Source organism: Mustela erminea, chromosome 6 (assembly GCF_009829155.1).
Source record: "Mustela erminea isolate mMusErm1 chromosome 6, mMusErm1.Pri, whole genome shotgun sequence".
Lineage (NCBI taxonomy): Eukaryota > Metazoa > Chordata > Mammalia > Carnivora > Mustelidae > Mustela > Mustela erminea.
This window is the reverse complement of record NC_045619.1, coordinates 123,146,851-123,160,840: the sequence shown is the minus strand read 5'-3', so window position 1 is coordinate 123,160,840 and position 13,990 is coordinate 123,146,851. Positions and strand designations below refer to the sequence as shown.

Below are 13,990 nucleotides of genomic sequence, written 5' to 3'. Positions count from 1 at the left end.
CAAATGAAATTAACTTCCTGTTCGTCCCTAACTATCCTTTCATTTCTCATATACCATCTTCCCCACATGCTTAAACACCTCACGCCTCTCTCCTTCCCTATTTATGCTTCCTGTTGTGCTCTGTCCCCTGGGAGGCAGTCTTTCCTTCCCACCACTGCGGCTCCTTTGAGCTGGAGCTTTTAAACTTTAAACTCCCCTCAGTCTCTAGAAGAATTGAAAGCACTTACGAAGAATTGACTTGTCCCTTGTCAACTAGCCAATCTACCGTAATTTCTAGCATAATATAGGAATGTATTCATTTTGGGGGATGTGAGCATTTTTGTTGACACCCAGGATTTGTGTAGAATAAATGCCAGAGAATATACATTTAGCGTTATTTGGGCAGAAAGAACAGGATTTAGAATTAACGAGGAGTTCTACCTTTTGGCTTCATTTACATAAGTTGGTTTTTTTTTTTTTAAATAAATGTCAGCTGTCCTTTAACTATTCATCTTAGTAAATGCACTTTTTGCCAAAGGGGAATAAATATTCTGAAACAGTAAAGACAGGCATATGTGGATAAATGCAGCCAGGCAAGAACAGATCATCTGTCTCTGCAAACCACAGAACGGGAGCTTAGACCTAATGAAGGGAACCCAGTGAGTAAATGTCAAATGAAAGATGAGCTTTCATTTGATATTTCCTCACTTGTGACTCATCAAGCCCAGCTGTGACGTGAACTGGGGACCTGCGCTGTACTCCCCAGGTGTCAGTCTTTGGTTGTGGAGCAGAAGGAGAATGTCAAACTGCTAAGTTTTTTGACATAAAACTGGCACTCAAGCCAACAGATTTTGATATTGCCTGTCTTCCTATGGACTATATGTGCGATCTGTATTTCAAAAGGGAATGTGTACAACTCCACCTTTAAATAAAAGACCCTGTCTCTAAACATGGGCAACTTTAGGAAACATGACAGCGATTTCTGGATGTCTAATGGTTCTATTCCAACCAATAATATGTCTATATGGACAGCTGTGAGAGAAACTCACCATCTAATGCCACTCCTATTCTCTTTCATTAATATTTAGTCACAAGAAGATTCTCATATTACATTTGTACTGCCAGTAATTCCATTCTAAGTTAGCCCTGAGTGATTTGAAGGATAACTTGCTTATTTTTAGCAACATACCAATTTTTTTTTTTGAGGAGGGGGATTCAGAGAGCTTCAAAAAGATGAAAAAGCTTTCTAAATCTGAACAAATAAATTACCTTGAGGACAAGTAACATTTCTTGTGTTAGCCATTGTCTAAACTATCAACTTTATTTCTATCCACTCAAGTATTAGTTGTGTAATGAGACACATGGTAATTCTGACTTCAATCCACCTGACTGTATCAAAGACCACATATATGCAGGACTCTCTATAATACTTTATATGGAAATTTCTTAATGCAGGATTTCCTATGATGTACCAACCATTTTATGGCTTCTCTCTGATGTATAATTAGCCTCTCAATGTAATAAGCATATAGCTTGAATTTTAAGAATTGTTGCTATTTCCAAAACAAGGGAAGATGCAAACTCTTTTTCTGAATGATTTTTTGTAATTGAAAAAAAAAAAAAAACAGCTATGAGCTTCTGATTCATTTTCAGGAGTATGTGCAGTGGGCACTCTCTGGATCTAGGTTCATAAAACTGTAGAACACATGTTATCATCAGATACCATAAGCTTTGTGGTAATTTAAACCAGAAACTCAAGACTTATCTTTGACAGCCTATCTATCAGCTTATCTATCTCTGCTCCCTGTAGCCAAAACATCATCAAATGTTCCTTCCAAACATTTCCCCAAATAGCAATCCCTCCATCTCCATCACTCCGGCTGGGATGCCGACCCGTCCTCAGGGACCACCGCAACGGCCTACCGATGGGTCTTCTGAACCCACTCTCCTCCAGCCCACTCATCACACTGTAGCCACAGTGACATGCTTTAATATGCCAATTTTTTATATTACCTTCCTTATTAAAAACCTTCAGATGAAGAAAAACCTCCCTAATATGGACAATGAAGATCTGCAGATCTGGCCTCCCCCACATTCCTGTCCTCGTGCTGCACCCCCCATCCCCTTCACACGCCCCCTCCAGCCACACTGGCTGGCCTCCGCCTGCCATGCAGTCACTTATGAGGGCTTTTGCACAGACACTCTGACTTCTTACTTTTCAGAGCTCAGCGAAGTTGTCACCTCTAGGAAGTTCAATACCATTATAAAAAGTCACAGCTTCCCTCTCTGTATCTCCCACCAAAGCTGCCAGATTGTATTTCTTTTTTAAATATTCAAATAACATCCATCTCCTCGATTAGACCGTAAGCTTCCTGAGATCTGAGACTCAGTAGTTGTGTTCAGCATTGTATCTCTAGTAACTAGTTCCTCAGTCACCATAACAAATATTGGTAGCTCAACTAATTCATCACTCATCGTAGTCATCAACTTTGGAACAATGCTTCGTGTCTTTGCCTCAGCAGGCTAGAAAACACTGAACTAATCAAGATCCCCACTATCAAAATAAGAAGGACCAAAAAAAAAAAAAAAAGAGAGAGAGAGAAATAATAAAATACTTACCACAGTCATCTTCATCAGTGTGATCACCGCAATCATCTACCAGATCACATAACAGAAGCTTCTCTACGCAAGCTTTGCTGCGTCGACACCAGAAGAAATCTGGCTCTTCGCAGCTGTCCGCAGGAAGCGGAAGAGTACAATTTTCAAATCTGATGTCATCAATCGCGGAGACTCCATCATAAATGCCAAGACTGACTTTATCTAGAGACAAATGGAAGGGCTGAGTGAGGCGTCCAAGCTGAACAGTCGCCTGTGACCACTGGTTGCCCTGGTTATATAAAACTCTCCAGAGTACGGTGGGGTCACTGGAATTTTCCACGTGTAGCTGGAGCTCAGCGGCCCCCACTGACAGACCGTAGTTATAAAACCTGAAAAAGGCAACACAAGGAATGGAAATGATTTATGGCACAGACTAAACTTTTAACTTACAGGCTCTTCCGCTTGATCAACAGCCAATTAATAATTAGCTAACACAACGGACGCCTTTCTTTCCTGCAGTAATTGCGGCTGCTCATACGCGAGAGCTTATCTTCTGAGGGGCACACTCTGGCTCGCAGGACCCGGGGAGCCTTTCTCAAGGAGTTCAGTTCAGAATAGGGGAGGCAGAGTTAATTAAATTATAATCCACTGTCGGAGGGAAAGAGTCCCTTTCCTCCAAAGGAAGAACACAACAAATGCTGACAATGTGTTCCTAAGAAAAATTCTAACTGTGTAAATCTAACACAATACCTACTTTTAAAGCAAAACCAGGGGCAAATCATAAAGTCTGATAGGTGCAGGAGTGTGCCTGCAACCACAGGGCTGTAAGGGTATCTGACCACAGTTTCTAGAATTTACCAGAAGGAAAGCGTGCATCCAGGTCCCGCCTGGCTAAAGGTTGGGCTCTGGAGTTTGGCAACTTGTGACAAGCTTCTGCTTTTCTTCAGAATGAACATGAAATGCCCTATTGGGACACAAATACAAATTTTAAGTTAGCAGACTGAGCTGACACACCTGCCCCTTAACCCCATCCTAAGCTCTGTGTCTGATTAAAATTAAGACTAAACCATTAAAAATCAATAAAAGTGATTGTTAGTCAAATTTACTCTTGCAGGAACTAAACTAGTATCCCCCTCTAGGTTAAAATGATGTAAAAAGTTAATGATTTCAGTGAATTCAGCCAAAATTATATCTATATATCTCTATCTCTCCCCACCACCCATAAAGGAGTCACTTCATAATAACAAACATAAGCATAACTGAGCTGTCACACTATTTGTTGCATAGAACTTCAAATGCTTCTCTTTCTCTGAACAGACCTGACCAAGGGTGAAGGGAAGGAGTGACAGCCAGCCTCTCCTTGTTTCTTACCTTGAGCTGTGCTGTGAGTATGATCCCAAAGTGGGGCCTGTTGCTCAAATTCAGTGGAAAGGTTACTTCTAGAGTTCCATACCCAGTCAAAATTGTCCCCACTAATTGCTTCAAACCAACCACAACTGTTTGCTTCAAAGTCGCATCTGGAACCTGAAAAAACAAAATGTGACTCCTAAGGTGACTCTCCGAAGTGTTCACAAACTTTAGAAAGGGTACAACTATCACTTTGTTAAACCTCTCTAAGTACATTAAAAGACATCTTGGAGGAAAAAAAGGATCCTATCAGTTCTTTAAAAAAAAAAAAAGATTTGTGCTTTTCATACTGGAAATTGATAAGGCAGAATTATCAATTCAAGAAATTAAATTTTTACCAAATATTTTTTCAAAGAAAGAGTATTAATAGCCATTTTGGTTATAGAATGTTAATTTCTACCTAATTTATTCTGATACTCGTGTTATTTCTCTGCTGCTATGACATCATCTGGAAGAATTAGTTATTCCTACAGATTATTTTACATTAAAATATGGTAAGTAGCTACTTCCCCAAAATATCAATATTTGAAAAATCCAGATTAAATTTAATATAACATTCATCAGCAATTTTGTAAAGCTTAATATTTCCTGAAGCATTGTGTAATTTGTGTAGAGAAGAATAATTTGACCCACTTTTCAGAATTTACCAGTTAATTTCCACAAAGCCATAAGAAAAGAGGAAGAGAAAAGGCAGGACTGGGAAGTTATAATAATAGTGTTGAATTATAGCTAATGCTTAATAAGTACCTATGTCACAGACCCTGTACTAAATGCTTTATATAGATCCAACTTTCACAACAGCCCAATGAAGAAAGTGTTATTATTATAACTGCTTTACAGATGAAGAAAGGAAAGCTCAGGGAAGTTACCGATCTAACCAAGGTCAGAGAGTTAGGAAACTGTACAAATGGATTGAAATCCAAAGATTTTCACCCCAAATCTAATATCCTTTCTGCAACTATTGACAATAACTGTTAATTGCTATGATTCTGGATGAAAGATAAACCCAAAATGCACAATTTGAGTTTGTTCAGTGTGGACATTCAGTGTTACTATATATCACAACACAAAATGAGGTTTGCTCCTACAGATGATTGTTGCACTGGAATCCTTGGTCACTGGTTATTTATATCCAAGGATACAGTAGTAATTTGCATAGATGTTCCCTTATAAAAAGACTTAGGAAGAAAGCACTAAGCTTAGGGAACAAAAGTATACAATAAATCACTCACTGAACCTAATGATAAATCATTTTCAATTTTGAAAATGCTTTACCTACACAGGGAGGAAGGTGAAGTGAGCTGTAATATCATAAATACAATTTTTTAAAAATATTTATAAATATTATAAGTATTATATTTTAAGTTTCTAAAAAATATCTGATTTCAAAAATATGCTTGCTTTCTATCAAGTTACTGGCAGAGTAACTTGAAAATGAGACCAAAAATCAATGAGAATGTATGATACTTTTAAAATGTTGCAGCAACTTTGGGGCACCTGGGTGGCTCAGTCATCTAAGCATCTGACTCTTGATTTGGCTCAGGTCATGATCTCAGGGTTATGGGACCAAGCCCTCCCATCAAGCTCAGTGCTCATCAGGGAGCCTGCTAGAGACTCTCTCTCTCTGTGCTTCTCCCCCTCCCCCTCTCTAAAATAAATAAATCTCTAAAAATTTTTAAATTTTTTTATTTAAAAAAATAAATCTTGAGAAAGGACACAAATAAAATAATAAAATGTTGCATCAACTTTAATAAGCAGGGAATAACTATATTTTATTAGAAATCAGAAAAATCAACAAATTAGTTATACTTAGAATGAAGATTTCTCGAGTAAAGTTTACAAATTTGTGGAGAGACAATTAAATGCTGCTCAAAGTTGAAAAATAATAATGATAATTATGATAAGTTAGGGATAAATGCTCAGAATATTTAAGACTATATTTTCAAAGGCCATCTCTGTTTATAAATATATAATATATAAATTATCCAGATTTTAGGGGTTTCAAAATATGTAGGTGCCATTTCAATTCCTGGGAAAGCAATTTTATATATATATATATATATATATTGCTTTTTATTGCTATTTCAGACAATCCAAAAATTAAAAAAAGAAGAAGAAGAAGAAGAGGATCCAGGAGTTGTTTTATGCAAAGGAAAGGAAAGGAGGTATTGCTGCTCTGGAATAGTTATCCCACATAGCTACCTGGAAAGGGAGTCTTATCCTCTATTGTCTACTGTCCAGGGAGATACTGATGTAGAAATAAATGAATATTCTAATGGTAGTAAAATTTCAGGAACCATTATGGCAATTTACTAGTTCTCTAGATAAAGCCCATCAAAAAAAAAAAATCAATCTTTAACAGATGGTTATGTTGTTAAACTTCAAATACACCTGTCTCATCTACTTTGTTCCTAAATATTTAGATTTCTATACACACTTTAAAATTCACCTAAGCTGATCAGAGATGTAATAAGGTCACCTGAAATTAATCTGGTTAGCTGTTTACCAAGTACATACTTCATTAGAACAGTTGCTGAAAATTATGTATGTCTTTTCCTGACTTAAAATACAATATCCTGGTACATTTTGATAATTGAGGTTCAAAGATTGTTCACTTTTCTGGGGCCTCACGATCAACTTTCTCAGTTATCATCATATCATCATCTCAGTTATCCTCATAATTTGCAAGAACAATCAGTTACCACTATTACAGGGTTTATCTTGTACCAAGCTTTGTGCTAGGAGCTATTAAGTTCATAAGACAATGTCTGTTGATATAAATTTTTTAAAATTATCTATTTCTATGGATATGGGTTAAAAAGCTAGTGACTCCACAGCAGCTTTTATTAATATTTAGCAAAATGACCCTTGTAGCCTCTATTAGTTGCATAAATATAATTTCAGTAGCTACCCCTGAGGAAAGGGTGCCGGGGATGCTCGGTGGACTGACACACAGCTCCAGCCTTTTATACTATCACGGTCATGCTGAGAGCTTTGCACTGAGACGGAAGAAGATAAATTTATGTAGGAGCCAAGGAACCTTGTGAGGGGGAAAAATACAGAATCAGATGGCCTTATATCAAATTCACTGTCAGAACTTCTTTGATGGTTTGAGATGATCCCTACAGAAAATCATGTGTAAGCCATAAACATGAAAGGTAGAAAGTGTCCGAGCTGATAATTTGGGTCCCATGCAAAGACTTGAAAATTTATAGGAAAGTGCTTCTTAGTATCTACCCAATAAACTCAAAATTTTACATCCACACAAAAACCTGTATATGGATATTTACAGCAGCATTTTTTCCTTTTTTTTTTTTTTTTTAGCAGCTTTATTCCTAATTGCCAAAACTTGGAAGCGACAGAAGTGTCCCTCAGTAGGTGAATGGTTAAATAAATGGTGGTACGCCCAGACAGTGGAACAGTGGAATATCATTCAGCAATAAAAAGAAATGAGCTATCAAGCCATGAAGAGACATGGAGGAAACTTAAATGCATATTACAAAGTGGAAGAAGCCAGTATGTAAAGGCCCATACTGTAGGCTTTCAACTATATGACATTTTGGGAAAAGCAAAACCGTGAAGACAGTAAAAGGAGTAGTAGCTGCCAGAAGTTGGAGGTAGGGGGAGGGCTGACTAGTGGAGCACAGAGCATCTTTATGGCAATGAAAATACTCTGCATGACACCATATTGACAGATTGTACCACAGATTCTTCCAAACCCACAGAATGTACAATACCAAGAGTGAATCCTAATATAAATTATGGGCTCTGGGTGATTATCTGGGTATCGGTGTAGATTCATCAGTTGTAACAAAACCTCCCCACCCCACCTCACCCTCCCATATTGCCAAATGCTGATGTAGGAGAAGCTGTGTGTGTGTGTGTGTGTGTGTGTGAGAGAGAGAGAGAGAGAGAGAGAGAGACAGGGTAGAGGAGGTAGATAGAAAATCTCTACTTTTTCCTCAACTTTTCTGTGACTCTAAAACTGCTATTAAAAAAAAAAAAACCTTAATAATTAATTAATAATTACTCAGTTAAGGTAAGTGCTTTAAAGAAAAGTAAAACAGGGTGCCTGGGTGGTTCAGTTAGTTAAGCAACTGCCTTCGGCTCAGGTCATGATCCTGGAGTCCCAGGATCAAGTTCTGGATTCGAGTCCCACATCAGGCTCCCAGCTCCACAGGGAGACTGCTTTTCCCTTTGACCTCTCCCGTCTCATGTTCTTTCTCACTCTTTCCTCTCAAATAAATAAATAAAATCTTTAAAAAAAAAAAAAAGGAAAGAAAAAGAAAACAAAATTTTATAGGAGGACATATGTTCTTATACATCATGTAGCTGAACTCCAAACCCCCTCTGGTTTCAGCCACATGAACAAAAGATTCTCAGGGGAAAAAAAAAAGAAAAATGGCTAAACGTGTAAGTGGTAATTGTAAAAATTAGAAACCTAAAGCCCATCTGAAGGGCACACTGTAGTTTATAGAGAGATCTAAACCAGTAAAGACATAACTGTTGTATGAAAGACATCCATTTATTGCATATGTCACATTGTCTCTAATTCTCTTAAATACAGAACATATTTCTGCACCCATTTTAGAGACGAGAAAGATAAGGGTGAAAGAGGATTAACATATAATTTACGGGGGTCATTATTACTGACAAAATTCCAACCGGGACCTGATGTCAAAGTCTGTGCTCTTAAAAAATTATACTGCATTTGTAGTTAAAGTAATAATAATGATAACTTATAATTTTAGAACTATTACATGCCAAGCACTTTGCTTTGAGTTTTTAATGCAAGATCATATAAAATCTAAACATGTATAACTACAGGGCATGCTCTAGAAGTAGACCTTAAACTGTATAATAATAAAGGCATAACTTGTCTTACTGCACTTCACAAATATTACTTTTGTTTTTGTTCTTAACTAATTGAAGGCTTATGGCAACCCTACGTTAAACAAATCTACAGGTTCCATTTTTTCCATTTGCTCACCTCATTCTGGTAATTCTGGTCACATTCTGGTAATTCTCACAGTATTTCAAACTTTTTATTATTATATTTGCTATGGTGATCTATAATCGGTTATCTTTGATGTTACCACAGTAATTGTTTTGAAGCACCACAAACAGTGCCCACTCAAACTTAATGGCAAACTTAATAAATGTGTGTGTTCTAACTGCTCTACTGACCAGCCACTCCCCAGTCTCTCTCCCTTTCCTCTGGCCTCTCTTATTCCCTGAGATACAACAACATTGAAAGTAGGCCCATTAATAACCCTACAGTACCCTCTAACTCTTCAAGTGAATGGAAGAGTCACATGTCTCTCACTTTAAATCAAAAATTAGACATGATTAAGCTTAGGGAAGAAGACATGTCAACAGCTGAGATAAGCCAAAAGCTAGGTCTCTTAACCTAGCAAGCAGTTAGCCAAGTTGTGAATGCAGAGGAAAAGTTCTTGAAAGAAATTAAAAGTGACTTTTAAGCACTTTTAAGCAAACAAATGATAAGAAAATAAAGCAGCTTTAATGTCGATATGGAGAAAGTCAGAGTGGTCTGGACAGAAGATCAAATCAGCCACAACACTCCCCCAAGCCAAAGCCTCATCCAGAGCAAGGTCCTGACTCTCTTCAGTTCCATGATGGCTGAGAAAGGTGACAAAGCTACAGAAGAAAAGTCTGAAACTAGCAGAGGCTGGTTCATGAGGTTTAAGGAAAGAAGTCATCTCCATAGCATGAAGGTCCAAGGTGAAGAAGCGCATGTTGATGTGGAAGCTCAGCAAGATCTCCAGCAGATCTAGCTAACTAAGGTCATTACTGAAAGCAGCCACACTGAACAATGGATTTTCAATGTAGATTAAACAGCCTTCTAGTGGAAGAAGATGCCATCTAGGACTACCATAGCAAGAGAGAACTCAATGCCTGGCTTCAAAGCTTCAAAGGGCTATTGCTAGGGGCTTGTGAGGGGCTAACACAGCTGGTGACTCTAAGTTGAAGCCAATACTCACTTACCATTCTGAAAATCCTAGGGCCCTTAAGAATTATGCTAAATCTCCCATCTGTGCTCTATAAATGCCACTACAAAGCCCAGATGACTGTTCATCTATTTATGACATGGTTTCCTGACTATTTTATGCCTACTGTTGAACCTACTGCTCAGGGGAAAGGAAAAAAAAAAAAGATTCAAAATATGGCTGCTCAGTAACAATGCATCTGGTCACCCAAGAGCTCTGATGGAGAGGTACAATGGATCAGTGTTGTTTGTATGCCTGCTAATACAACATCCATTCTGCAGCCCACGGATCAAGGAGTCACTGCACCTTTCAAGGTTTATTATTTCAGAAATGCATTTTATAAAGCTATAGCTGCCAAAGACAGTGACTCCTCTCTGGTGCCCCTGGGCAAAGACTACTGAAAGCCTGCTAGAAAGGACTGACCATACTAGATGCCAATAAGAACATTCAGGACTCATGAGAAGAAGTCAAAATGTCAACATAAACAGGAATTTGGAAGAAGTTGATTCTAACTCCCAGGGATGACTTTGAGGGGCTCAAAACTTCAGTGGAGGTAGTATCTGCAGGTGGGGTGGAAACAGCAAGAGAACTAGAGTTAGAGGGAGAGCCTGAAGATGTGACTGAATTGCTGCAATCTCCTAAGAAAGCTTGGGTGAAAGAAGTCCGAGAAAGACCAGTACCGTCTGATTTCACTCATATGTGGAATTTAAGAAATAAAACAGATGAACACAGGCTAAGGGGGAAAAGAAAGAGAGAAAAAAGAGGGAAGCAAACCATAAGAGACTCTTAGCTACAGAGAGCAAACAGGGTTGGAGGGGAGGTGGGCGGGGGATGGGCTAAATGGGTGATGGGGGGCACTTGGGATGAGCACTGGGTATTACACATAAATGATAAATCACTGAATTCTACTCTTGAAATCAATGTTGCACTGTATGTTAACTAGAATTTAAATAAAAACTTGAAATTTATTTTAAAAAAAAGTATTAATGCCAAAAATGATGGTTTTAAAAGTGAAAAAAAGAAAAACTTGAACAAGTAAGGATTTGCTTGTTATGGATGTGCAAAGTGGTTTTCCTGGATGTATAACCTACTCCTACTCCTGGGGAAGGATCTATGGAGGTTGTTGAAATGACAACAAAGGACACAGGATACTATACAAACTTAGTTGATCAAGCAGCAACGGGGTTTGAGAGGACTGACTCCGATTATGAGAGAGGTTATACTGAGGGTAAGATGCTATCAAGCAGCATCACATGCTACAGAGAACTGTTCGTGAAAGGAAGAGCCAATTGATGTGGCAAATTGCATTGTCTTATTTTAACAAATTGTCATAGCTACTCCAATCTTCAGCAAACACCATCCTGATCAGTCAGCAGCCATCAACACAGAGGCAAGAACTTCCACCAGCAAAACTATTATGGCTCCTTGAAAGCTTAGATGATGGCATTTTTTTTAGCAGTAAAGTATTTTTTAATTAAGGTATGTACATTGTTATTTTAGACATAATGCCATTGCACACTTAAAAGACTGCTGCATAGTGAAAACAGAACTGGAAAACCAAACAACTGATTTGCTTTATTGCAATACTTGCTTTGCTCCAGTGGTCTGGAACTGAACCCGCAGTATCTCAGAGGCATGTTTATAATAACTGGAAGTCCACTACATTACCTCTCCGTAAGTTTCTTTCTTTCACTAGATTTCATGACCCTCCTGAAAGTTGCATGACGGGGGACAAAAGTTAGCTGAGTATTCTAGTGCACTGTCTTAAGTTAATCGAGGCTGTACTTTATTTGATTAAAAAGGGGTTATTATAGGGGCACCTGGGTGGCTCAGTGGTTTAAAAAATCTCTGCCTTTGGCTCGGGTCATGATCCCAGGGTCCTGGGATTGAGCCCCACATCAGGCTCTCTGCTCCATGAGGAGCTTGCTTCCTCCTCTCTCTCTACCTGCCTCTCCGCCTACTTGTGATCTCTGTCCATCAAATAAATAAATAAAATCTTTAAAAAAAAGAGATTATTATAAACCTCAAATGCATTAATACCATATTCACTATTTTAGAACATGATCTTTCAGGCTTTTTCATGCATTCAAATGGTTATATGTTTGAAGTTATAATAATGTTAAAATAACTGTAGACTTCATTAATAGTTAATATTTGTTAGTGATTTAAAATATAATATAGTCAAGAAATATGTATAAAAGTACCATGTAGGGGCACCTGGGTGGCTCAATGGGTTAAGCCTCTGCCTTCGGCTCAGGTCATGATCTTAGAGTCCTGGGATTGAGCCCCGCATCAGGCTCTCTGCTCAGAGGGAGCCTGCTTCCCCCTCTCTCTGCCTGCCTCTCTGCCTACTTGTGATCTTTCTCTCTGTCAAATAAATAAAATATATTTTTTTAAAAAAGTACCATGTAACAAAAAAGATGTCTATATAAATAAATAGAAGTAATGAAATCTTTTAAAGGAGCACCAATGCATAAATAATAACATCTGGTATTCAAAATTATTGCATTTGAAATAAAAATGATTAATTACCTTATTCTACATATGGTTTTAAGGGTCTCCTGTAATCTGACCAACAAAGACAGTGCTGGGACACAATTCTCCATGGGTCTCTCATGTTGTGCATATCTTATAAACTGAGCCCTTAACCACCCCTTTGTTCCAGACCATCCTTTTAAGGATAAACAGAGGTAGTGACTCCACCTATAACAGAGGGCAAGCTATTACCTTGTATGATATAATAAGGAAAATGTCTTCCTCAGAGGACAGACACATATGCTTGAATCCCACTATACAAGATTTGGATTCCATAAACTCAGGTTTTCTTAGCTTTGATGCAAAAGCTATTTCATGTGTACATCCACCTGGACCTCTCTGTGCTGATCCTGGGGCTCAGGGAGCAAGAGGAACAAGGGCAATCTTGACACTTATGCTGTGTGTTACACCATAATCATACGTCCTTTTGTCCTGAGCCAGGAGCCTCACCCACTTTGCCAGCATCCATGAAATTATGGCAGGCTAACTTGTTGGCTTATAAGTAGGGGAAAGTTTCAGACCTTTCACATTTCTCAACACACAGTAAATTAAATACTGTGTGTGTGTGTGTGTGTGTGTGTGTGTGTGCACAAAATATAGAAGTATTTTGTGTAGATATATATATATATATATATATATATATATATATATATATATATAGTAATCACCAATAATGAGCTTAGAATCTAGTGTGGGAAATTTATAAGCAAACAGGCAATGAAGACAACAGAATAACTAACATATACTCGTTCATTCACTCTTCATTCGTTTGGCAAACATGTACTGAGTACATGCTATATGTTTGGCACAGGCACAGGGTCTTCTAAGAACATAGTAAATTAAAATGGGAGAAAGAAAGCAGAAAAAAAATCTCTGTCCTCATGGAGTTAAAATAATGTGAGTGAGAAGGGTAGGGACATTAGGGGAGAAACAACAAAAGTGAAAAAACAAAAGAATAAAGTAAAATATATATAATTCATTTGATGATAATAAGGCAAAGAAGAAAAAGAAAGAAAGAAATAGAGCATTACAGAGAAGGGTGTTCATAGATGGTGATCAAGGGAAGTGTCACAGAGAAGCTGGCAACCAGAAACTCCTGGGAGATGCAGGTGAGGAAGCAAAGCATGTGACTATGCAGGTAAAGATGACTCAACACAGAGGAAGATAAAGGAAAGGAGCACTGAGGCAAGAGCATGCCTTTCATATTCCAGAAATATCAGAGACTATGATGTCTCCAGAAGAGTAAGTGAGGGAGAGGAACAGATGAAATCAGAGCGGTCATTTTAATTTTTTTGGCTTTGTGATACTGGAAACAATTGGGATGTTTTAAGGAGAAGAGTGACAAATTCTGACTTAATCTCATCCCCATGGCTACTGTACTGAAAGAAGGCAAAAGTGGGTGACATCAGCAAGAAAAGAAAAGGATACCTCAAAAATTCAGGTAAGAAGGGGCGCCTGGGTGG

The 13,990-nt window shown here is 38.1% G+C and overlaps 1 protein-coding gene across 1 annotated transcript in view; it reads right to left on the bottom strand.

The window, feature by feature from the left end:
• The window catches only part of MALRD1 (MAM and LDL receptor class A domain containing 1), a 763,833-nt gene that overhangs the window by 596,477 nt on the left and 153,366 nt on the right, over positions 1-13,990 (bottom strand). Inside the window, exons 16-18 of the mRNA XM_032349560.1 lie at positions 3,949-4,101; positions 3,436-3,541; positions 2,599-2,966 (exon numbers count right to left, since the gene is read on the bottom strand). Coding sequence (XP_032205451.1) covers positions 2,599-2,966; positions 3,436-3,541; positions 3,949-4,101 — 627 coding nt within the window. The remainder of the gene's footprint in view (positions 1-2,598; positions 2,967-3,435; positions 3,542-3,948; positions 4,102-13,990) is intronic.